The 22,946-nt window shown below is 48.7% G+C and overlaps 2 protein-coding genes across 17 annotated transcripts in view; one reads left to right on the top strand and one right to left on the bottom strand.

Moving 5' to 3' along the window:
- Positions 1-13,374, top strand: part of LOC111144824 (MMS19 homolog, cytosolic iron-sulfur assembly component) — a 32,909-nt gene extending 19,535 nt beyond the window's left edge. For 4 of the 6 annotated variants that reach the window (XM_022499326.1, XM_022499323.1, XM_022499329.1 and 1 more), the window contains 23 exons: positions 3,116-3,202; positions 3,663-3,737; positions 4,325-4,402; positions 4,934-5,072; positions 5,325-5,479; positions 5,733-5,811; positions 6,075-6,200; positions 6,577-6,658; positions 6,961-7,061; positions 7,165-7,314; positions 8,193-8,348; positions 9,172-9,271; positions 9,800-9,902; positions 10,220-10,288; positions 10,506-10,632; positions 11,098-11,198; positions 11,342-11,398; positions 11,530-11,716; positions 12,035-12,117; positions 12,246-12,410; positions 12,492-12,551; positions 12,821-12,921; positions 13,001-13,374. In XM_022499326.1, the coding sequence (XP_022355034.1) occupies positions 3,116-3,202; positions 3,663-3,737; positions 4,325-4,402; positions 4,934-5,072; positions 5,325-5,479; positions 5,733-5,811; positions 6,075-6,200; positions 6,577-6,658; positions 6,961-7,061; positions 7,165-7,314; positions 8,193-8,348; positions 9,172-9,271; positions 9,800-9,902; positions 10,220-10,288; positions 10,506-10,632; positions 11,098-11,198; positions 11,342-11,398; positions 11,530-11,716; positions 12,035-12,117; positions 12,246-12,410; positions 12,492-12,551; positions 12,821-12,921; positions 13,001-13,028 (2,409 nt within the window). In that variant the 3' untranslated portion in view covers positions 13,029-13,374. The remainder of the gene's footprint in view (positions 1-3,115; positions 3,203-3,662; positions 3,738-4,324; positions 4,403-4,933; positions 5,073-5,324; positions 5,480-5,732; positions 5,812-6,074; positions 6,201-6,576; positions 6,659-6,960; positions 7,062-7,164; positions 7,315-8,192; positions 8,349-9,171; positions 9,272-9,799; positions 9,903-10,219; positions 10,289-10,505; positions 10,633-11,097; positions 11,199-11,341; positions 11,399-11,529; positions 11,717-12,034; positions 12,118-12,245; positions 12,411-12,491; positions 12,552-12,820; positions 12,922-13,000) is intronic. The other 2 variants (XM_022499325.1, XM_022499327.1) reach the window with 2 other exon arrangements.
- A 225-nt stretch (positions 13,375-13,599) lies between these two features.
- Positions 13,600-22,855, bottom strand: LOC111144956 (zinc finger DHHC-type containing 16). Of its 11 annotated transcripts, none has more exons than XM_022499584.1 (12): positions 22,680-22,845; positions 19,341-19,514; positions 18,999-19,246; positions 18,624-18,818; positions 18,387-18,475; positions 17,973-18,001; positions 17,226-17,359; positions 17,044-17,091; positions 16,088-16,173; positions 15,304-15,427; positions 15,004-15,074; positions 13,600-14,188 (listed from the first exon to the last, which is right to left on the bottom strand). In XM_022499584.1, exons 3-12 carry the CDS (start codon positions 19,239-19,241, stop codon positions 14,074-14,076), a joined length of 1,134 nt encoding a protein of 377 aa, XP_022355292.1. In that variant the 5' UTR covers positions 19,242-19,246; positions 19,341-19,514; positions 22,680-22,845; the 3' UTR covers positions 13,600-14,073. The 11 variants fall into 11 exon arrangements, with proteins under 11 accessions (XP_022355292.1, XP_022355287.1, XP_022355290.1 ...); XM_022499579.1 differs by having other exon boundaries at positions 19,341-22,629; positions 22,795-22,816; XM_022499582.1 differs by lacking the exon at positions 22,680-22,845 and adding an exon at positions 20,193-22,670.
- Between the last annotated feature and the right edge of the window lie 91 nt (positions 22,856-22,946).

Raw genomic sequence — 22,946 nt, 5'->3', positions numbered from 1 at the left:
TATCAGTAAATAAATTAGTTCTTTATTTGTTATGGCTGCATAGTATTCCTTTCAGTGGGAATACCTAATTAATTTCACTAGTCCTCTGTGGAATAAATGTTACTAATCTTGTGTAACAGGCAATGCAATTTACATATCCTATGCATGTATCATTTCACATATATATGTGTGTATATATGAAGGACAAATTCCTAAAGTGGAGTTGCTGGTTTAGGGCAGGAAAGAGTATGTCATTCACTTTTTTGAAAGGTAATAGAGTGAGCATGATTCAACATTTAAAGGATAGGGACATGAAGCCTTTCTATACTCCTTTTCTGCCGCCACCCATTTTCCTTTTAGAGCTCATCACTGCACCCAACTGCTTATGCATTTTCTCAGATATTCCAGGCAAAAAAAAAAGTTAGATAATGATAGGACAATTTCTTTTATTCAAGCAGATTTTTTTTTTAGCTCACTGTCCCGAGATCAAGCATTGCATGCTCTACCTGAGCCAGCCAGGTGCACCTCAAGCAGATTTTTGTATGTTCTTCTGTACTTCATTCTATATGGGAAGCAGAAAGCTCTTATCAACTAAAATGACACACCTGGCTTTAGTGTAACTCTTTGTTACACTGAGGAAGTATTCTTTATGGTCCTATCAATCCCTTTTAGCCGTATGCCATCATCATAGTGGATCGTATCAGTGTAAGTGATGGTTCCTTTGATTTTCACTATGCATATGGGCTCACTGTAGCAGGGGCGGGCATATTTTCTGTAAAGGACCAGATAGTGACTATTTTAGGCTTTACAAGTTGTATCTTTTCCGTCTCAACTCTTCATCTCTGCTGTTCTAACACAAACGGCCATAGACACTGGAATGTTGTAGTGTCTGTATTGCAATAAAACTCTATAGGCATGGGAATTTATTGTTTTTTTAAAGATTTTATTTATTTGACAAAGATCACAAGTAGGCAGAGAGGCAGGCAGAGAGAGGGGGAAAAGCAGGCTCCCTGCTGAGCAGAGAGCCTGATGCGGGGCTCGATCCCAGGACCCTGAGATCATGACCTGAGCTGAAGGCAGGGGCTTAACCCACTGAGCCACCCAGGCACCCCTAGGCATGGAAATTTAAGTGTCATATAATTTTTATGTGTCACAAGGTAGTATTCTTTTGGGGGTGCCTGGGTGGCTTAGTTGGTGAAGCATCTGCCTCTAGCTCGGGTCGTGATCTCAGGGTCCTGGGATTGAGCACCATGTCAGGCTCTGCATTCAACAGGGAGTCTGCTGCTCTCTCTCCCTCGGCCCCTCCCCTGCTCCACTCATATTCTCTCTCTCTCTCTCTCTCTCTCAAATGAAATCTTACCAAAAAAAAATGCTTTTGATTTTTTTCCCCGAAACCATTTAAAAATGTAAAAATCAGAGGACTGAGAGTACATACACTTATCTTGATGAGCACCAAGTAATATATAGAATCACTGAATCATTGTATTGTACACCTGAAACTAATTTAACACTGCAAGCTACTCTGGAATTTTAAAAATGTAAAAACCATGCTTAACCATACATACAGTCTCAACTGGTTGCTTCCTACTCCTAGTGCAAAGGAGGTACTGAATCTTCCTTCTTCATCATCCTTGGGATTCCTTTGTCCTTGCTTTTGGATCAGGAACTCTGTTTCCTCAGGCCCTCTACTGTACTTTTATCTCTAAGATTAGAGACGTCTGTCATACCTTCCCCAGAGAATTAAACCTCCAGATTCTGCCAGAGAAAGGGAGGAGCTGGGAAGCAATCTAGGTGGTCAGATTTGCTTCTCTAACCCCACTCCCAACTCCAAAGGCACCTGTTACTACCAGTTGCAAAGTTTTTTGACAGCTAAAGTGTATATGGGTAGTTACTCAGCTTTTTCCAAGCCTACTGAGGATTTTGTTGTCTTGGCTCTGTTGAGTCATTTTCTTATCCATCTGCTTTTCAGCTTCTAAAATTTTATTGCCAGGACCTCTTAACCTATTTTCTTCAACCTATAGCTTTATGTCTTTTCTTTTTAACTTTTAATTAATTTTTTTTTTTTTTAAGTAATCTCTGTACCCAGTGCAGAGCTTGCACTCACGACCCCAAGATCAAGAGTTGCATGCTCTACCAACTGACCCAGACAGGTGTCCCTAGCTTTATGTTTTGTTTTAGTAATATATTTTTTAGATTTTATTTATTTATTTGAGAGAGAGCACAAACCAGGGGGAGGGGGAGAGGGAAAAGCAGCCTCCATGCTAAGCAAGGAGCCCAATGCAGGACTCGATCCCAGGACTCTGGGATCAAGTCATGACCTGAGCTTTACAGACTGAGCCACCCAGGTGCCCTGGCTTTATGTCTTAAAAGAAAATCCCTTTGCTGTATTTTTGGTGTTGCTTCTGAAGAAGAAAAGGAAAATGTGATACATGTTTTCAGTCTGGCTTTTTGACACAGAAACCATCAATGCTTTTTTATGTTCCCAGATTATACCTGTTTTTATAAGGGTGAAAAAATAGAAATGTCCATCAAAGGGGAATTATTTAAGTAAATTTTGGCTCAACTATACAATGAAATAGTATCAGCCACTAAACCTAATGTTGTGAAAGAATAGTTTAATACCATAGAAAAATGGACCTAATATATTAAGTAGGAAAAAAGATCATAAATCATGTGTTCAAAACCATCCAGGCACTGGGTGTTGTACATAAACAATGAATCTTGGAACACTGTATCAAAAACTAATGATATATTTTATGGTGACTAGTGTAACACAAGAAAAATAAGTAATAAAAAAAAATAGACGTATATATATTGTAAAGAGAAAATAGTGTCTACTAACATATAGTCACAATATATATAGAGAGAAGAAAGTAATGTACCAGAAAGTCAGAGTGCTTCTCTCTTGAGTGGCAAGATGATAGATCGGATAGAAAATAAATGCCCAACAGACAGAAATTCCCAAGGAGTGTGTAAGCATGTCTTCTGCTGGGGTCTTCTGCTGGGGCCTCCTGTCACACTGTTCTGTCAGATTGGGTGTAAATATCACCTATTCTGCAGGATTGCTGGGTTGAATCCTGTGTCCAAGGGTGGTCTGAAGAGTTGTACGGACCCTTGGCCCTCCTTTCTTTTCCAGCCACCTAATGATCCCCATGGTATCCAGAGAGAAGATCTCATCCTGAGTCTTCGAGCTGTGCTGGCTTCTACACCGCGATTTGCCGAGGTGGGTCTAGCCAAGGTTAGGTATGTAGCCTCTGCCCAGAGAAGGCTCTGAAGAAAGAACAGTAAGAACATGGGGAAAAAAGAAAGATCCAGAATACATTTTTAGGGTATGGGATCCTGCAAGTGTCTTCAGGCTTATGTGGCAAGTATCTTCAGATCTTCAAAGTTGAAACCTGTACCGTTATTTGTTTAAAATAATAATCCAATCCCTATATGGCACTACGTTCTAAAGTCCTGTAGTGTTGCCAACTAGCTCATTTTTCAGGTTAACTGGGAATCTGGCTACAGCTTGGCAGGAGGGTTGGTTTATAGTCACAACTCCTGACTCAACTCTTTGTAGCTCTTTCATGTAGCCCCTAGCTCCTGGGGACTGGTGGTAATAAAGATGTAGTTGACCTTGGTTCCTTGGAGTGGTTAAGATACACCTGCCTCAAGCTTCAGTTCTTCCTTCTCTCCCACAGTTCCTGCTGCCCCTGCTGATTGAGAAGGTGGATTCTGAGATTCTGAGTGCCAAGCTGGATTCTCTGCAGACTCTGGTGAGGGATTTCTCTTTTTCCAGGGTCCAGCTGCCTTTAGACAATATAGAGGTACTAAACAAGTGTAGACACAGTCAGGGAATAGTTCAGTAGCCCTCATGAGAGGGATACCCAGCATCTAGGGCTAAATGTTGACCCAAAGCCCTCCCAGCTACATACTGTCTGGTCCAATAGTAACTGAATGGCAGCTGAGGAAAGGCTGATGAGAGCTCCTTTTTTTTTTTTTTTTTTTTTTTTTTTTTAATATTGTATTTATTCCATTTGAGGGAGAGAGAGAAGTAGACTCCCCACTAAGCAGGAAGCCCGATGTGGGGTTCAATCCCAGGACCCTGAGATCATGACCGGAGCCGAAGGCTGACGCTTAACCATCTGAACCACCCAGGTGCCCCAGGGCTCTATGCTTGTTTTCTATCAGTCAGGTGATGTGGGTGATGAACTCCCATTTTTCTGTGACCTGATTGGATTCTTATGAAATTCTGCTGGTTCTGCTGAGAGCCATGCTCCTTCAGGTGCCATTATGCTGATGTAACCGCATGTCCTCGAAGTCTGATGGTGTAGCTAGCTGATACCTACACTTTCCTTGGCAGAATGCTTGTTGTGCTGTGTATGGACAGAAGGAGCTAAAGGACTTCCTCCCTAGCCTTTGGGCTTCTATCCGCAGAGAGGTGAGTGTTAATTAGATTAACTCACTACTATTAATTCCTAGTTGTCAGGCATGAGGGGAACTAACACCCTGTTCTTTTCCCTGTTGCAAGCCAGTAAGGGGGCATACTTCTAGTTGAATGACAGGGGAGAAAGTCCCTACATAGGGTCAGCTGTTTGGTGATGGCACACAGTCACTTTTGCATAGTGCCCACTTCCTGTCCTTCCATGGTAAGGAGCATAGGTCATGGTGCCTCTGGCACCATACTTAATAAGGGGGGAGGGCAGAGGAAGACACTTAGGAAGGGGGATCCCAGCAGCCACTGCTCCAAGTTGGTATCCTGTTTCTTAAAAAATACATGTATCAATTCTAGTGGGACTAAGGACTTGGTGAAAATGCACCTGCTGAGAAGAAACTCACTGTAGGTGTTAATTTCCATTGCTCTGCCCTAAAGGCTTTCAAAGCCCACCTCCCAAAGGAAGTAGGCAGTGGGTGGGTGGGCTCTCACCTGGTGCAGGCTCACCTCAGTAGCCATGGGATCCCTCCCTGACAGGTGTTCCAGACGGCAAGTGAGCGGGTGGAGGCCGATGGCCTGGCGGCCCTCCACTCTCTGACTGCGTGTTTGTCTCGCTCTGTGCTGAGAGCAGATGCTGAGGACCTCCTTGACTCCTTCCTTAGCAACATTCTACAGGGTAATGGGGCCATGGCAGCCAGAAAGGGGGTTGAGCACAATAGAAAGAAGTTCCTTAAGGCCAGTGACCTTTTATGAGTAGCCCTCCATGTTCAGTGACTTGGGTGCTAGAGCCCTACTTTGAATTGAAAACACTTTGAGTGGTAACTGCTAGCAAACTGCCCCAGGTCTCAGTCTCCAATGTCTGTGGACTGCCGGGGAGTCAGGCAGCATTCAGCCTGCTCCCCGGGTCTGTGACGTGCTGCCTCTCTAGACTGCAGGCACCATCTGTGTGAACCGGACATGAAACTGGTGTGGCCTAGTGCCAAACTATTACAGGCAGCTGCAGGTGCATCTGCCCGGGCCGGTGACCGCATCACCAGCAATGTGTTGCCTTTACTGCTGGAACAGTTCCACAAGCATGGTCAGGTAAGGAAACAGAATCTTTTGAAGGAATGATGGGACCTCTGCTAGGATCCCTTTCACAGAGAGAGAGCTAAGTGTTGAGCTTGTCCCAGATAGTGGATATTGGGTTTTGCTCTGATCAGTTGTTGCTGGTACCCTTGTTCACTCTCTTTCTGACACACTTACATAAAAGGATAACTCTCCCTGCTTCGAGAGGAGCAGGACTGAAATACTTTAAAATATTCTTTGACACCCCCCACGCCTTAAAACATTACAGAGCAACCAGCGACGGACAATCCTTGAAATGATCCTGGGTTTCTTGAAGCTGCACCAGAAATGGAGCTATGAAGACAAGGGTGAGATACCTTCCAGGTGTGGTGTCCTGGGCTGAGCACTGTATTCCTGTAAAGGATGGCAGGCAAAGAATGCTACAGAGAAGTACTCTAGAACCTGAGGTTGTAGCACAAGAGAACACTCACCAGATGAGGCCTGTTTATTTTTTCCCAGTGTACCTCCTGGAGACACCCAGTGGATTAAGTTCTTGAGTCTTGCCCCAAGTTGTCTTTGTATCACTGCTGAGTCAGGGCTCCCCTCTAACCTGGACTCTGTCTGTCCCTAGATGAAAGGCCGCTGAATGGCTTCAAGGACCAGCTGTGCTCACTGGTGTTCATGGCTCTGACAGACCCCAGCACCCAGCTTCAGCTTGTTGGCATCCGTACATTCGCAGTCTTGGGTGCCCAGCCAGGTACACTTAAGAGAAAGAGAAAAGGAAGGGTATTGATTGTTCCTTGCGATTTTCTGTCTTCAGTGAAGAGCAACCTTAATTCCCTGGTTCTCACTGTAACTGTGGGTGATTTGAAACTTTTTTTCTTTTTTAAGATTTGAGAGTGCATAAGCAGGGGGAGGGGCAGAGAGACAAGCAGATATCCTGCTGAGCGATGAGCCCCACAACACAGGGCTCCATCCCAGGACCCTGAGATCATGACTTAAGCCAAAGCCCACAGCTAAACCGACTGAACCATCCAGGCGCCCCATAGTTTAGGATTTCTAATAGGACTTTGGGAAGGGTTGTGGTGGCTACAGAGGAAGAATGATGAGGTTTGTGTTTCTTTCTAACACAGATCTCCTCTCTTCCGGAGACTTGGAGCTGGCAGTGGGTCACTTGTACAGACTGAGCTTCCTGGAGGAGGACTCCCAGAGTTGGTGAGAATCAAAAGCAGCGAGATAGAGCAAGCTGTTCCAGGGCTCTGTGCTTCTGACCCTTGAGTGTCCCTAGGGGAGGTGGGCCCTCTGTTTGACTCTGGCTACCAACTGATTGGAGATATGCCAGACTTCTTTCTTTTGAGGCCATTAAAAAATACTGTCCAACTTGGTGTAGGTACTTGAGTCCTGCTCTTTAGCAAGGCAGGCTTGGGAGCCCGCACCCCTGAATCTGTCTAGTGGCAGGCTGAGGCTAGAAACTATAGGCCAGGTCTCAGCTTTTGCCCATTTGCCCTATGCCCCAGCAGGGTGGCAGCACTGGAAGCATCAGGAGCCCTGGCCGCTCTCTATCCCATAGCCTTCAGTAGCCACCTGGTGCCCAAGCTTGCGGAGGAACTGCGCAGAGGTATGTGTCTCTGACCCTCTGTGGCTCGCCCCTTCCCAGGGATGTTTGGGGCCTTCACGAGTGCCATCACACAGTGAAATCATGTCTCCTGGGTTGCTTTCAGGGGAGTTAGATTTGTCTAGAGGGGATGAGCCCACCAAACGCTCCCGGCATCTACGCTGTTTGCAAGCCTTGTCAGCTATATCAACACATCCCAATATTGTCAAGGAGACCCTGCCTCTGCTGCTACAGCATCTCTGCCGGATGAACAAAGGTAACGGCCGGGAATAATCATCAAGGGGCTGGGCTGAATGGGGAACCGTGGGCAGCTTCGGAGTTGATGCCTCTAAGCCAGTGGTCCATTGGTGGCTATATTAAAAATGGTGATGCCTGGGCCTCAGTTCAGCTGAGTCAGTCTCTGAGGAGGGATGGGGCTTGAACAACAGGAATTGTTGAGAGTTCGGGTGATTTCAGCATGAAGTCAGAATTGAAAAGCACCATTCTAGGGCCATGCTACTCAAAATGTGTTCCATCAACCAGCAGCCTGGGCACCGTCTGGGAACTTGGTAGAAGTGCAGAATCTCAGGCCCTGCTGATGAAAATTTGAGCAGGGTCTCCAACTAACTCCTCTGCACCATTGCTCCAGGCGTAAGTGACAGCAGCTGTTGCTGCTGTGAACCTGTGCAAGCCCACCGTGGGCCCTCACTAATTTCGTAAGCTCCTGCCTTTGCACCCGCCAGCTTTTCGTGGCAGAGCCAGTGGGTGTTCCAGCAGCCGTACGTAGCAGAAGGAGTATGGCCGGGGTTTGACTCCTAACTTTGCACTTACTGTGACCCTGGGAAACCACTGGTGGTTTCCTTTAGCCTCCACATCCTCCTCTGTGAAATGGGGGAAATGATATTCTCGGGGAGTTATGAAAACTAAAGGAGAAAATGTATGCCTGCTTCTCCTGCAGAATTGACTCCCAATTCTGCTCCAAAATCAGAGTAGGTGAAAAAGAGCAGGCAAGAGAATACAGTTACTTGGCTCTTTATAATATGCTCTTGGACTCTTTAGTCACTCATCTTTGATTATTCTTCCCATAGTCTGTATCTGAAACACCTGGAAGTGCTTTTAAGAAAACTTGACAGAGAATATTTTCTCATCACACAGGGACTGTGGTTGCAGAAACCAGTGAAGTTCTTGCCGTCTGTCAGAGCCTCCAGCAGGTGGCAGAGAAATGCCAGCGGGACCCCGAGAGCTGCTGGTATTTCCATCAGACCGCTGTACCTTGCCTGCTTGCCTTGGCTGTGCAGGCTTCCGTGCCAGGTGACTTTCTGCGGCCCGGACTTGGAGCTCGCCCGCCCCTAGAGCTCAGCTTTCCACTAGTGTTGAGCGGCACCGTCACCCTGAGGCTATCGCCGGTATCACATTCTGTACCAGCAGAGGCTTCTTTTGAACGCTTTGTCCCCAGAGTGAGATTTCACTTCAAGCAAAGGGTGCCAACCTGACCGGTGTTAGCAACACCAGAACGACGCATGCCTTTTTTCTCTGTAATTGCTATGTGATTAGTTTAGTTAAAAATTAGGCCTTGGAGTTAAGCTGACCTGGTTGGCCAGCTTCAACTCCACCACTTGTTAACTTAAGTGAAGATACTTAGCCTTTGTATGCCTCTGTTCCCTCGCTTATAAGGGGAAGTCAAAGAGTAGTATCTGGGTCACAGGGTAGTTAGTAAGGATTAAATAAAAATGTGTGGTGCCTGGCAACATAGTACGTAGTATGTACCTATGGGGGCTCCCTGTAGGTAGCTGCTATGATAAGGAGGACCCATGATGATAAATCTGTGTGACCTTTAAGTTTGGAGAAAACTAAAATATTCCTGAAGTTAAGAAGATTGTGATAGTTAGCTTTATTCTCCACATTGCCAGCCTAAGGATAGCACAGAGTATTCAAGAACTCGTGGCCCACGTTAGCCACTCCGGCTTCTGGGGTTGTGCTGGTGCTTAGGGCTGCTGGGGACCTTAACCCCACTAGAGGACAGGGTAGAATCTGCTGCCATTGTGACTAGAATTGTGGTGATGACAGGGCCTAATCATCTGAACCAGAGTCATGGCATGGTGATGGTGTGTGTATGTGTGTGTTGACTTTTCAGAGAAGGAACACTCAGTTCTGAGAAAAGTACTGTTGGAAGATGAGGTCTTGGCTGCCCTGGTGTCTGTCATTGGCACTGCCACTACCCACTTGAGCCCTGAGTGAGTATAATCATTGATGTGGCTTGATCCTAGGCAGGAGGATAGCAGTCTTGGAGAGAAGCCGCAGATAGCTGCCTTCGGAACTGTCCTTTTACCCAGAATCAAATGTGGAGGGAGTTGTTTTGCTGGCAAAGGAAAAGGAAGGGGCTTTTTTTAGCACCGTGTGTTATAAGGGTGGGGGAAGCATGGGCTAATGTTTCTTAGCTACAGATGTGCATAAGTATCACCTGTGGAGCATTTTTGTTTGTTTATTTTTTAATTTATGTATTTATTTATTTTGGAAATATACATTGCATTCTCTGACTGGATTATAAGCTCCAGGAGAACGGGGATTTAATCTACCTGGTTCACTGCTAAATCACCTGGGCCTAAAATGGGAACAGTTCTTAGCACATAATATATGCTAAATTAATACTTGTTGAATGCGTGAAAGATCATGATCTGGCCCATTGACCCAGTGACGCTCATGTGAACTGAGGGTACTTGAGAACCCTGGCTCATTGGTGATACATAGTCTTCTCTCCCCAGCTTAGCTGCCCAGAGTGTCGCCCACATTGTGCCCCTTTTCTTGGATGGCAACATTTCCTTTCTGCCTGAAAACAGCTTTCCTTGCAGATTCCAGCCATTCCAGGTAAGGGTCTAATGGACCAGAAGGGAAAGAATCTTGGACTTCTTTTTTTTAAGATTGTATTTATTTGAGAGAGTGTGTGCACAAGAGAGCATAAGCGGTGGAGGAGAAGCAAACTCTGCTGAGCAGGGAGCCCGATGTGGGGCTTGATCCCAGGACCCTGGGTCATGACCTTTAACCAAGACGTTTAACCAACTGAGCCACCCAGGCGCCCCAGGACTCCTTTCCTTCAAATTTTTAGGGCTAATATGGGATGGGTTTAGGGACAGACAAGCCTAGTGCTGCAAGACAGGCTTGCTAGAGCTCTTCTTCTTTTATAGGATGGTTCCTCAGGGCAGAGGCGGCTGGTTGCACTGCTCATGGCCTTTGTGTGCTCCTTACCTCGAAATGTGAGTACATTGGGGGAGTACCGTAGTTTAACCCTGACAAAGGGAGGCAGCTCCCAAGTGACTTCCGGTCAGAAACTTGCCGTAGGCTAAGCTGATCTATTTTCCTCACTGGAGAATTTAGTTCTCATCCATTCCGGCCCCTGCTGCCACTTTCTACTGGGTATCTCTTGGAGTGCAAGTGTTCTCTTCGTGCATCACATGGTCAGGTTTTGTGTAGGTGGAAATCCCTCAGCTGAACCAACTCATGAGGGAGCTTGTGGAGCTGAGCTGCTGCCCCAGCTGCCCGTTCTCCTCCACCGCCGCTGCCAAGTGCTTTGCAGGACTCCTCAACAAGCTCCCTGCAGGTACTGAGATGAGGCTGGGGGCGGGAGCCTCCTGGAAGCAATTACTGATGAAATCTTGGAAGTTCAGCCTTTACAAAAAGGAGCTGCTAATAATATAATAGGGACCACCAAGGGACAGTGCTTGGGACAAGAGTCAAGACCAAAGTTGGGCAAAGCTTATGGGACATAAGAAAAGAGGGTTCAAGCAGAGTGCTCTGTCTAGGTCTGTCATCCTACTCCCCACAGGGAGCTATTAGAGATCATTTTTTTCTAGAAATAGACCGCTTTTTCCGAATACTAGTACCCCTGTGTTATGAGATACCAGGCTCTCATGCTAGTGTCCTAGAGCTGAGTGGGCAAAGTCAGCCAGATTGTGTACTATTCTCTTCTAAAGGCTTCTCAGGAAGCCCTGCATTTAAATGATTTATATCCTTTGTTGTTAAAGGAGAAATGTGTAGCCTCTGCATCAGTGTTCCTTATTTTTAGGACAACAGGTGGATGAATTCCTGCAGCTAGCTGTGGACAAAGTAGAGGCTGGCCTGAGCCCTGGGCCCTGTCGTAGTCAGGCCTTCACACTGCTTCTCTGGGTAAGGAGCCAGAATGGATTCTGATTAGACAGAGACAGTTCTATCTGGTTAAATGAAATTTCTCCATTTGACCTTGAACCATAAGCATGCTTCTTGGGGTTCTGGGGTTCAAATGTCATACTCTGTTCTCTTTCTGATTACAGGTAACAAAGGCCCTGGTACTCAGATATCACCCTCTCAGCTCCTGCCTTACAGACCGGGTAAGTCTGTTCTGGAGACAGGAGAGCCGAAGACTGTTTAGGTCCTTGTTTATCATCCTAGAAATGACAGCCATCCTCCTCTTGAGTATTTAAGATTCATTCTTCTCTTCTGGTGCACCTCTTTTCTGCAGCTCACGGGCCTTCTGAGTGATCCGGAACTAGGCCCAGCAGCAGCCGACGGCTTCTCTCTGCTCATGTCTGACTGCACGGATGTGCTGACACGCGCTGGCCACGCTGAGGTGCGGCTCATGTTCCGCCAGCGCTTCTTCACAGATAACGTGCCTGCTTTGGTGCAGGGCTTCCATGCTGCTTCCCAAGGTGAGGGGGGATTTAAAAGAAAGGCCCCAAATATATAGACCTTTCCTTTGCTCAGGGCACATTCTCTCAAATAATTTGGGACCTGAGTGCTGCTTTAGAGCTGTAGTGTCGCCTGTACCTGAAAGGCTAAATTTCCCAATGCTTGTTCACTTTTTTCCTTTAATGAGTCTCTCTGCCTTTTCTGAGCTTAAAGGTTTGTGGGGGTTTTTCCCAACCTTTTACTCGGCTGATGTCCCAGCTTCATCAGAGATTGAAGTTGAATTCCCAAGCTCTATGTCTGAGACCAGTTTCTGCCTAAGCTTTTCCATGTTTTTACAGATGTGAAGCCAAATTACCTGAAGGGCCTGTCTCATGTACTTAATAGGCTGCCTAAGCCTGTGCTCTTGCCAGAGTTGCCCACGGTAAGCCCTGCAGTCAGAGCCTCAGACGGGGGGCCTAAGGCAGTGTCCCCAGCCAGGGCATGATGAGGTGGAGGAAAAGCGGGCTTATCACATACATGATCGTGCCTGCCTTCTCTGTGGCCCTTTAGCTGCTTTCCTTGCTGCTGGAGGCCCTGTCCTGCTCTGACTGTGTAGTACAGCTCTCCACCCTCAGCTGCCTTCAGCCTCTTCTGTTGGAAGCACCCCAGGTCATGAGTCTTCACGTGGACACCCTCGTCACCAAGTTTCTGAACCTCAGCTCTAGCCCTTCCATGGTGCGTTAAGCCCCCACAACTCTTTGGCATCTATGTTTCTCCTTCATGGGTCTCCTCTCACCCCCTGGGATTGTGTTCCAGGCGGTCCGGATTGCTGCGCTGCGGTGTATGCACGCTCTTACTCGTCTGCCCACCCCTGTGGTAAGTACCTCTTTGGCCTGGACCCTTCTTAGAAGAGCCAGAGAAGTACCTTTTTGCCTTAACAAGCAGGACTGGCCACCCTGCTGTGTGACTGCTGTGTGAGGTATGCACAGGCAGGCATTTACCTGACTGCCCTGTGATGGAATGGCCATCCTGCCACAGAGCATCCTCTCGAATCGCTAAAGAGGAAAACATTAGTTGTAGAGGCAGAGAAGCAGCCCTTTCAGTTGCTTTGGTTGAGCAAAGCTGTGGCTCTTCTAACTCCACAGCTGCTGCCATACAAACCACAGGTGATCCGAGCTTTAGCCAAGCCCCTGGATGACAAGAAGAGACTGGTGCGCAAGGAGGCAGTATCAGCCAGGGGAGAATGGTGAGTTTCTAGGTCATGGGCAAGATGGAATTGAAATGAGCCTCATTGCTGACGCTGCCAACATTCTTTTTGCCTACAGGTTTCTGCTGGGGAGCCCTGGCAGCTGAGCCCTCAGTCCCAGCCTAGGCTGTTCCGACAGACAATCTAACCTGGAATTACTAATTATCAAGCCATCTTGCCCAAGGCAGGGAGACCACTGGCCTCTGATTGCCTCTCCGTGGGCCACTGTTGCTGGCTGTTTAACATAGGAATCCTGACTTCTAAGGCTTTGTGAAGTAACTGAGTGTGAGACCACTTGTATTTGAAGAAAATCTTGGTCTTAGGGCTCTTCCATTTACTTGTCAGAAGAAGGAAGATATGCTGCTGTGGGGCAAATGCAGATGAATGTGGCTTTGAGGACCAGGATGATGGATGTGTGTGTACCTACTGGAAAATAAAGGTTTCTTTTGGTAATGGGGCTGTCAGATATTTTCCTCCTCCCCACGTATGTCTCTGTGGCACCTAACTAGAGCACCACTGTGTAAGCTAGAGGAACACTAACAGGGACTTGCCAGGAATTCTTGGGGGCATCCACCCCTCCAAGTAGAGCACAGGAAGTATGACCAGAACACATACTCACCAGCCCTGACTCTGACTTCTCCCTTCCTCACCCTCTAGTAAAAGCAAAGGGAAGCTACATATCTTTAAAAATCAAATACCTTTATTTTTCACCTTCAGCAGCATGTGAGAAGTGGCAGTGACCTCAGCAGTAGGCATGGTGTCTTGCCCTGTTGAGAAGCCAGAATCTCCGCTCTACTGTTCACGTGTTTCCTCAGACAGCAAGTGGAAGAGGAGGTGGCCAACCCCAGTGCTGGAACCTGGAGGAGGTTGGGGTCAGCACCTGGCAAGGTTGCTAGCTGCCTAATCTCCAGTCTGGGGCTGGAACTTCAGTTTGCCTGAGCTGAGTAAAGGAACATCAGTCCTAGGATTTTTCCACATCGTGCCTTGTTTCTGCAGTTGCCAGGAGATTGGTCCTTGAGTTGTCCCTGCACAGTACTCTAAGGCAGGCCCACTGACTTTTTTGCCCAAGGATCCCAAGAAGCTATCCTTGGAGGCCCTTGAGACACCGTAGGAAGCAGGGTGGTGCTCAAGCTGTGGCTGACACAATCCAGCTCACACTGCCATCACAGAGGCTGAGTGAGCAGTCACCCAGGGAGGGGGGTCCCAGCTCATTCCATTCCCATGGGGCAGATGACTGGAAGGTAACAGCACCCGAGTAAGCCAGTGCCTATAAGAGAAGACAGAATGTCTGAGTTCCAAGAGTTCCTGGTCTTCCTTCCTGATCCTCAGTCCTCAGCAAGGATTCAAGGTATCCTCAAGCTACGTTGGCATTAATCCCAAAAGTAACAAAAGTTCTAATTTGTCCCATGTGCCCTCTGGTGTCTGGAGGGCCTTTAGAGGTTTCAAGCGAAACTTCTAAGGGACCACTCCAAGCAGTGTCAGGCAGGACTGCAATGAGGATAGGAAAGGGAAGAGGGCAGGTACTTCTGGTCTCCTGGTTACTACTGTCTTGGGAGTTGCAATTTGAAAAGTGGTTTACCCTTGTCTCTTGGGCTCAGGGGGGAACTTCATTTTTTTGTCCTAGGACTTGTGTTAAACAGATGACTACAATCTCACATGTTGCTGGCCTGAACTCCAGACACTGGCATACAAATGGGAGGAGGTTGGTGGTCACTGTGTCCTACTTAGAAGTCCCTTCTTGACAGCAGCTCTCTCAGGGCTCTGCTGTGGTCATCTGTAAGCCACATATGCATGTATACCACATAGTTTTGGCCTTAAGCCCCTTTGGCTCACTTGAACAGTGATCTCTACTCCGAGTCTAGATCTGCAGTGGTCCAGTATGGGAGCCACTAGCCACATGTGCCTATTTAAATTAGTGACAATTAAATTAAAAATATAACTTGTGGGTGCATTAGCCACATTTTAAGTGTTCAGCAACCATATGTGGCTAGTGGCTAATATCTTAAACAACATAGGTACAGAAAACTTTTCTTATCACAGTGAGTTCTACTGGCTGGCACTGGACTAGATGTTATACTTTACCTTCCTGTATCGACACCCAGGAAAACCTTCCAGTTGTCCAGGCAGCCATAGTTGTAATGATTCCTAAAAACCTAGAGCCAAGAAAAACAGGTTTAAAAAAAAAAAAAAAAAAAAGGTTTTTACAAACGCTTTTTTACTTAATTCCCTCCTAATTTTAAAGCCTAAATTGGCTAAGCTAAGGCTCAGCTAGGCAAGTTCTGACCTTTTATGAGGCCTGCCCTTATTGGCCCTGGCCATGGCTTCTGTTTCCAGGACAGCAGGTTCAGTTACCCCCCACCCCAAGCCCTCAGCCCTACTCACTCTGCCCTTGGCCTGCAGCCGACGTCTCTCCTTCTTGTTGATGTGCCTTTCGATACTAGTCTCACCTCGACTGATGAGAACGGCATGCCACATAGTTAGGGCACCCAAGGCAAGTGCTACGGAACTAAGAAAAGAGGGGCCGAGATTGGTGGGGAGCTTAGGGGAGGGGGAGGCTACAAGTAGGTCTGAATCCGAAACTGAGCTGAGCAATGATCCCCTGTAAACCTCTCTAAGTCTTATCTCCCAGCCTATGTCGTAGGTCAGTTGTTGCTTCACTATGTCTATTAAAAACATCAACGAAGAAGCATCAACACGGGCAAAGAATAAATTATGTGGAAAGAAGGATGGGGAAACAAGTCTGCGTTGCTAATAAAAATGGTCCATATTTCCTAAAATACCCATGCTTATAAACAGCAGCAGGTACTGAAAGCACCCGGTTTAGAACAGGCAGTACACATTTCTGATCCCGGCTCTCCCACTCACAGCTGTGATCACACGGCAGCTCACTTCACCCTCTCATCTTCAGTTCCCCTCATCTGGAAATTGCACTGTCCTACCCTGAGGTAGGAGCTTAACTTACCTTGGCACATAACACTCAGTGCTAGCATCCTTAGTGTTCCCTGCCCCAAAACACTGAAGAAAATGAAGCACTGACTCTTTGCCAAGCTAAGTCACACCAGGAACAGCAGCAGATGACAGGTGGGTCCCTGCCCACACATGGGCACTGGAACGGTTTTCCTCTAGCTGCCCCCAACTTAAACTGTCAAAAATGAGCGTTTGATACCTGCACAGGAACCAGAGGTAGACAAGACTCTTGTGAGTCACCCTTTCTCGGAAGGAGAAGGTGGGTGGTGGGGTCTGGTGATACGTCTAGAAAAAGAAGAGCAGGGTTGTTCATTTGCTCTGTTGGTCTCTACCACAGCCCCCAGCACCTGCAGGCAGGGAAGTGACCAAAGCCCAGGGTGAGAAAGTAGGGAGTCAAGCCACAAAGAACTCAGGGCAGCAGCCAGATGGGTGGGCCAAGCCCGGCGGCGGCATCATGTGGACACATACTGGGCAGAGCGGGTCTGGACAGGATGGCAAAGCACAGGAGGAGCCGACCCTGAGCCTTCAGATTTGACAACACAAATGGGGCTCCAGGGGAAGCCACTCCACTTCCCAGCGAGAAGGCCCTCACTATGTAGCTGCAGTCCTCAAGAGAGGAGGCCGGGCCCACACCCAGGATACAAGCACAAGCAGGAGAACTGAGCTCCGCTGAGGGCTGAAAGGGCAGCAGAGGTTAAGTGGTACAGTCATGACCCAAGACCTCTCAGAATTAGGGGTCCTTAAAGGCCCAGGAGAAGCGATGATCCTGACAACGGATGCAGAAAGACCAGGAACAAAGGGTGATCAGACTGGCTCAGCCTGATCTCTGTCCCCTGGAACCCCATTACACAGACTAACACAGACTCCTTGCTGCTCAGGCCATCACCAAGGCAGAGTCCTCTCTCCGCCCAAAGAAGGTGATAATGGGATAGAGAGCCCAAAACTGTCACAAACCAGGGATTTTAGTTTACCCCAGGCCACAGAGCCTGCCCATGGCAGATAGCCTCCCAGAATACCCCTGATCCAGTCTTGAGAGGCCCCTCAGCCAGCCTCTACAACACTACTCTACTGCACTAGCAGGTGGGCCCCCGCTGCCTCAGCAACTCTATACCCCCGGCCTGAGCAGCAGGAGGCAGTGGGGTGGGGACAGCCCACCTGGTTGGCAACCGCCTGTAGTTTGTTCTTGTCGAGCTGTTTCATTTTCTAAGGGGATGGAAAACAGTGCTGGTTATACTCTTAGGCCTCTAGGATGGGGGTGCTACCAGCCCCACTCCTTAGGGACAAATTCCATGCCCCCAAATTCTACTGAGCTATCCTGCTCCTAACCATGGGCTCACCTCGATGGCAGCATAAGCTTCCCGGAAAAGGTCCCAACTTCCATAGCTGCAGTAGACACAGCCCAGAGTCATGAAAAAGCAGAAAGAGAAGAAGTACCGATGGTTATAGTGGCCCACACAGTTGTTTAGCCAGGCTGGTAGGGGAAGGATTAAGGATAAGACCAAACACAGCTTCTGGTCTCTGGTTCATCCCTGCTTCATAATGGCATCATCCAAACACAGGGCTTCCAGTTACCCAAGAACTATATCCCAAAGGCAGGAAAACATAGGACTGTTCCCAGAGGTTAAAGTTTTTCAGAGCCTTCACCAGTCCCACTGGGAAATTGTGAAAACTGAAATCCTTCAGCAAAATGAATCTGCCAATACTTCAACCTAGCTTAGGTTAACCAGCCACCTGTAAGGGACAGTACAGAGGTGCCAGTGGTTCCACCTGGCACGCCCAGTGGACACCATGAAGCCCAAACAACTCTTAACATCCCACAAATGTTGGCATGACAGTCTACAAAAGAAAACTATTAGAATAGATCCCCTGCTCCATGAAGATCTGTCCCAGAGCTTGTAAGCCTCCTGCTTCTCCCCCGCCAGCCCAGGCCCCAGAGATGGCCAGTCCCCACCACTCCTCTTCTACTAACTTTCACGAGCCCAGTGTTCTTGGAGGGATGATGCCTTGGTTGTGGCCCTTAACCCAGTGCGGGGCTCTGGAGCTAAAGGAACAGGCCTCAGGCAGAAGAGATCATAAAAGGATACGGCAGTGGTGATCCATCTTCAGCACACACCTGTGAGGGAGGGACACAGGCTCTGTTACGGTGGCCAAGGTTCTTGAGAGGTCAGTGCCCATCCTTTCCTACAAGGCCCAGCATCCTGCTGAGGTGGAAAGGGCACAGACTTTGAAGAGAGCCAGGCCATGCTTCCAAACCCTGCTTCACTGGCTACATGATCTTGGACAAGGTTAACTCCTCTCTGAAGCTCAGTGTCCACAGTGGTGACAATGCCTAACCCAGGACCATCCTGAGGACCAGGTGTCACGACGTGCGGGCACACTGCCTGGTGTATGACGGGCGCTTCATGAACGTCTTCTCAAACTTTAGGTCTAAATTTTGCCCTAGGGTTTCAGCAGAAGGGCCACAGCCCGGGTTCACAGCAAGCAAAGCCAAGACCCACCTATTGCAGATGCTGCAGTGGTGTGTTCGGGCTGGCTTGGGGTAAATGCACTTCTTACAAATGGAGACTGTTGCGATGTCATTCCGGCCCTATGCAGAGGGAGAAAAGCATCACGACAACGGCGGCAGCACAGTTCTGGACCTCAGAAGGTACCAAGGCACTCTCCCTCCCCACTCCTGGGGCTGGCTCCCACAGCCCGCAGCTCTATTCCTCCCACATGGTCCTGTGGGGACCTACCTGCGGTGGGTATCCAGGTGGAGTGGTGATGGCCTGGTAGTAATGGAAGACGATAAGGATCAGATTCCAGTGGCTGTAGAAAAAGTGCCAGCAGAGCCGTGGCACTGAGTACGTTCGGAGGATGAGAGGCAGGACACATAGGTAGGCAATGGCCACGATGGAGCTGGTCAGCACAATCACCAACACCACGAACACCTGCCCACACCAGTGAGGGTGGGGAGACACCGTCAGAGTTTGCCAACACGAAGGGCAGACTCGGGAATTTCCCTGGGGTAGGGGGTTGGTGTGGGTCCCAAACCCAATGTGGGTCCACCAGACACATGTCCTTCTACTACCCCAAAACAGCCCTTTTCCTGCTCCCTGGGCATCACTCACCACCCCACACCAGCGGATCACGTTGTCCACCAGCCAGTAGATAGGCTCAAAGGCAGCATCGACAGCGGTGTCACTGCCCCCAAAGGAATTGTAGAGCAGGGAGCGCAGGCAGACCTTGCCATAGCGCCAGCGCTGTACCAGGCCCCGGAGCAGAGGTGGGCATCGGCGCCTGTAGCCCAGGAGCAGAAGCAGGCGCAGGCAGAGGCGGGCGGGCCCCAGCAGCAGGCTCCGCTGGCCCCGCATGGCTCCTAGGAGAGCACACCATTGTGAGGAGCTGGTCAGGTCCTGTCCCTCCCTATCCCGCCAGGGAGGAGGGGGCAAAGACCTCAGAATGAGGCCCACCTGCGCCAGTCACCAGCTGTGGCAAGTAGGAAGGTCACTTCACTTCTCTGCAGAATAGGTGGCACCAGTGTCCCAACCAGATTACATGGGGTAGGGTCTGGAGGTTCGGAACCTGCAGAAATCCTACTTCTATTACACCACATGGGTGCAGAGCAAATCCAAGATGAGGCACACCTAGAGTAAAGAGCCACAGTAAAGGGCTCGGGGAGAGGCAGGCAGCTCCAAGCCAAGGCAGGGTCTTCGGAGTTGTCTGTGTAGACAGAGCACTGGGTGGAGCACAGCGGACAAGCACCACACCTCTGTGGGCAGGGCCATCACAGGGGAGGATTCCCAGGGTCTCCTGCCTGCTCTAGCCCACCCACCCACCTCCAAACAATTGTTCTTCACCAAGGAATGGCCAGTGGGGGAGTAAGCACGTAGCATGTGGGTCCTACATCTAGTTCTGCCCTGGTGCTGAATCTCTGCAGAAGATACTCATCTTTCCTCCTTCCTCTCGGCTAATGTTACAAGCTACCAGACCCAGCCTGGTAGCCTGAGAGTCCCTGTCTCCTGTCAGGACACCTCAGCTACCCTACATGACATCAGATGCTTTGTCTCCAATTCCAGTCCCAGCCCCACCCCAAGGATACAAAAGCCAAGACAACTTCAGGTGTTCACAGCAGAACACCACCACAGGCAGGAGACCGTGGCAGTGGGAGGGGGCCTTCATGCTGTGGCTCATGAAGACTACAGAGCCTGTCCTCTGTGATGAGTCTCCCCTGGCCAGTTCTAGCTAGACACTCATGAGTCTTCTCTGCAGCTGCTGCCCTTGCCCCCAAGCTTCCCAACCAGCCTTCCCACCTCTGAAAGTACCTTCATTCCTCTATGTGAGTTCTACCTCACTCAACAGCCATGGGAGGTCAGCTGCCCAGGCAACGTCCAGAACAGAAGTCATGGGCTCCTTCAATGCTCGTCTCATCAATTCCGCAGATCAAAGCCCTTACCAGAAAAGAAATTATCTGATTTTCCCCTAGGGCTACTATGTCCTCAGCAACTCCACTGACTTATTTAACAGGCAGCTCAAAACCCAACAGAAACTGGAGGAGGCTGCTCCACTGTAGTGACAGTTTCAGTTCAGTAACTGGAGCAAGGTGCTCTCCTTGCACACTGGCTTATCACTAGACGCCTTTCAAAACAAAAACAAAACATTTCATTACCTTCTTCCACAAGCCCTGTAATGACTTAAGGCAAATAAGAATCCGGCAGACAAGGCCAGCCAAAGAGTAGACAATTCAGTAAGGATTTACTCTGCATCAGGATAAAGAAACTGACCATTCCCATCACTCCTAGGAGCTAAGAGACTTAAGAAGTAGTGTAGAAATGAGAGAAAGGAAAAAGTCAGCCTTCCTCCTTCCTCTTGAGTTGGAGTCCTATTGCTTGGAACCATGGTTTGCCTTGAAGTATGAATTTTCAAAATAGTATATGGCCATAGTTAAATGTAAGAGACAAACGTTTTACCCCACAACAAATCCAAGTGATTCAGATTGTCCACATCACTGTTCATTCCCTTACTGTGGCTAATGGAGAGTTTCCTATTTGCTAAAATACTCTTTATAGCAACAGCTCACAAATAAGATGCATTCCTCGCCTGTTAATAAACAGGAATTATATGCCATCTCTCCAGTCTACAAAAAACCCAGAAACATTCTTTTTCAGATTCTCCACCTTTCAGACTGTCCTCAACCAACTCTGGTATTCCGGAGTTCTACAGGAAATGCCTGCCTCCAGGACTAGACTTACTCTCATCTACCCCATAACTTGACTAGGGCTCCATTCTGCACTTAAGTAGTTCTGTGACCTTGGGCGAATCACCCAATCTCCTTGTGTTCTCATTCAGTGACAGGGTAGGCTTAAATGCTAAGTTCTCTTCCAGCTCTAACCCTCTATCGTTCTATATATACACTTGGTTAAGGTATAAATGAAATATTTACAAAATGCTTAACATGGTACCTGGCTCACAGAAGGACTCAATAAATGCTTGTTAAAGAACAGAGGACACAGAAGTGGTGAGGCTGGTCCAACGTCTATCTGTGCTACAAATAATAGCAAGTGCACTCCTGCCAAAGTCCTAACATTAAAAAAAGTGTCTGATGCTATCATTCTTTACGGTCAGTGAAGAGAAAAGGAAACCATGGTTAGAATCATAGTACTTAAGAGCAAGAAAGGATTTTGGAAAACATGTCCCAACTAGAAATCAACCCAAACATGTAAGCTGAAAGCTTGTAGATGCAGAGCTACACATCAGATTTGAGCAACTCATTTTAGCTACTGGGGTTTAGGGGTACAGGGATGGCAGGGAAGAGATACTGTGGTCCATGGGATCACACTTGAACATACGGAGTTCCTTACTTCTCAGGAAATTGAGGTAAAACAGAACTGGAAGAAACTGTGTGTGTGTACGTTGTGGTGGGGTGCGGAGAATGAGAGTGAACACAGGAGGAAACGCAAAGCTGAGCTTCACTATCACCCCAAGCACAAGCCTTTAGCATTCTGATCCCTCAGTAGCAACCACGGGCCATAGTGACGTCTGCCACCAGATTAGAGGGGATTGAAGTCAGCCACAGCACTCCCCTCTTTCCAAGGCTCTAAGTCACCATCTGTTTTCCAAGGGGAAACTGGGGTGGTGGGGGCTGGAGGGTTTGCAGGGGGAGGGACATATTCCAAAGCCACCAGAAGGCAAGGGAAACTGAGATGAAAGTTGTAGCAAATCTCATCTGGACAAAGATGCTGCTCTCAGGACGTCTGCTGTGTTAAGCAGTAGTTGTCAGTCATCAGTAAGAGCAGCATTCTGCTCACGTGCAGACTTCCCTTCCGGACTAACAGGCTTGAAAGAGAAAAAGTTAAGCATGGGCCCACACGACCTGAGATCCGCTTGAGAGGATCCGACTGCAAGATCTGAAGTTGCAGTCACAAAAACCCGGAGAAGGTTTTACTTCTGAATGGGGTGCGTGGTCATTGTGCGATGGAATGGAAGTGGGGGGAAGAAAAAAAAAAACAAACTTGAGTTCCGGTTTGGGCTCTACCTTGAACTATCTTTGAGCCACCAGACAAGTCAAATCCTGTCTCTGGATCTGAGTTTCCAAATCTGTAAAATGGGCAACTTGAGTTGGCTGACCTCCTTCCAGCTCCGCGCGTTACAGCTCCCCAAGGGTGCACTCCTCCAGGCTTGTGCTGGGCAAGGCCGTGCAGGGCGGAGCAAGGAGAGAACAGGAACCCGGGCTCAGGAAAAGGCCCCGAACAGGGCCCGACCCTAGAAAAAAGGGCAGCACTGGGGAGCAAAGGCCGCGGCTCCGCTCTTACCTGCCGCCCGCCGACTCCCCAGTCAGCCAAACGGAACCCCCGCAGCCTCCGCCGCCGTTCACTGCCACCCCCTCCAGCTCTGCAACCCGGCCGGGCCCGGCTCAGTCCAACCAACCATCGCCCGCCACCCGCAGGACCAGCCCGAAGCCTGAGACCCGCCGCCAGCCCATCCTGGACCACAGGCGCACGCGCAAGCGTTCCAGAGCCCCGCCCCCAGACTGGTCCAGGGGCAACCTGGGAAATAAAGTGTCTCGGAGGAGAGGCTCC

Source organism: Enhydra lutris, unplaced genomic scaffold (genome assembly GCF_002288905.1).
Source record: "Enhydra lutris kenyoni isolate GAN:26980312 unplaced genomic scaffold, ASM228890v2 scaffoldscaffold12, whole genome shotgun sequence".
Classification (NCBI taxonomy): domain Eukaryota; kingdom Metazoa; phylum Chordata; class Mammalia; order Carnivora; family Mustelidae; genus Enhydra; species Enhydra lutris.
Note: the sequence above shows the minus strand (reverse complement) of the source record. Positions and strands in the feature narration are given on the sequence as shown.

Coding starts and splice junctions, on each gene's coding strand:
- LOC111144956 (XM_022499586.1), bottom strand. CDS start 19,241: ATGCGGGGCCAGCGGAGCCTGCTGCTGGGGCCCGCCCGCCTCTGCCTG. Junction 18,476..18,623: donor CACCTGGATACCCACCGCAG/GTAGGTCCCCAC, acceptor CCCTCTGCATAG/GGCCGGAATGACATCGCAAC. Junction 15,428..16,087: donor TACCTCTGGTTCCTGTGCAG/GTATCAAACGCT, acceptor CTCTTTTCTTAG/TTCCGTAGCACTTGCCTTGG.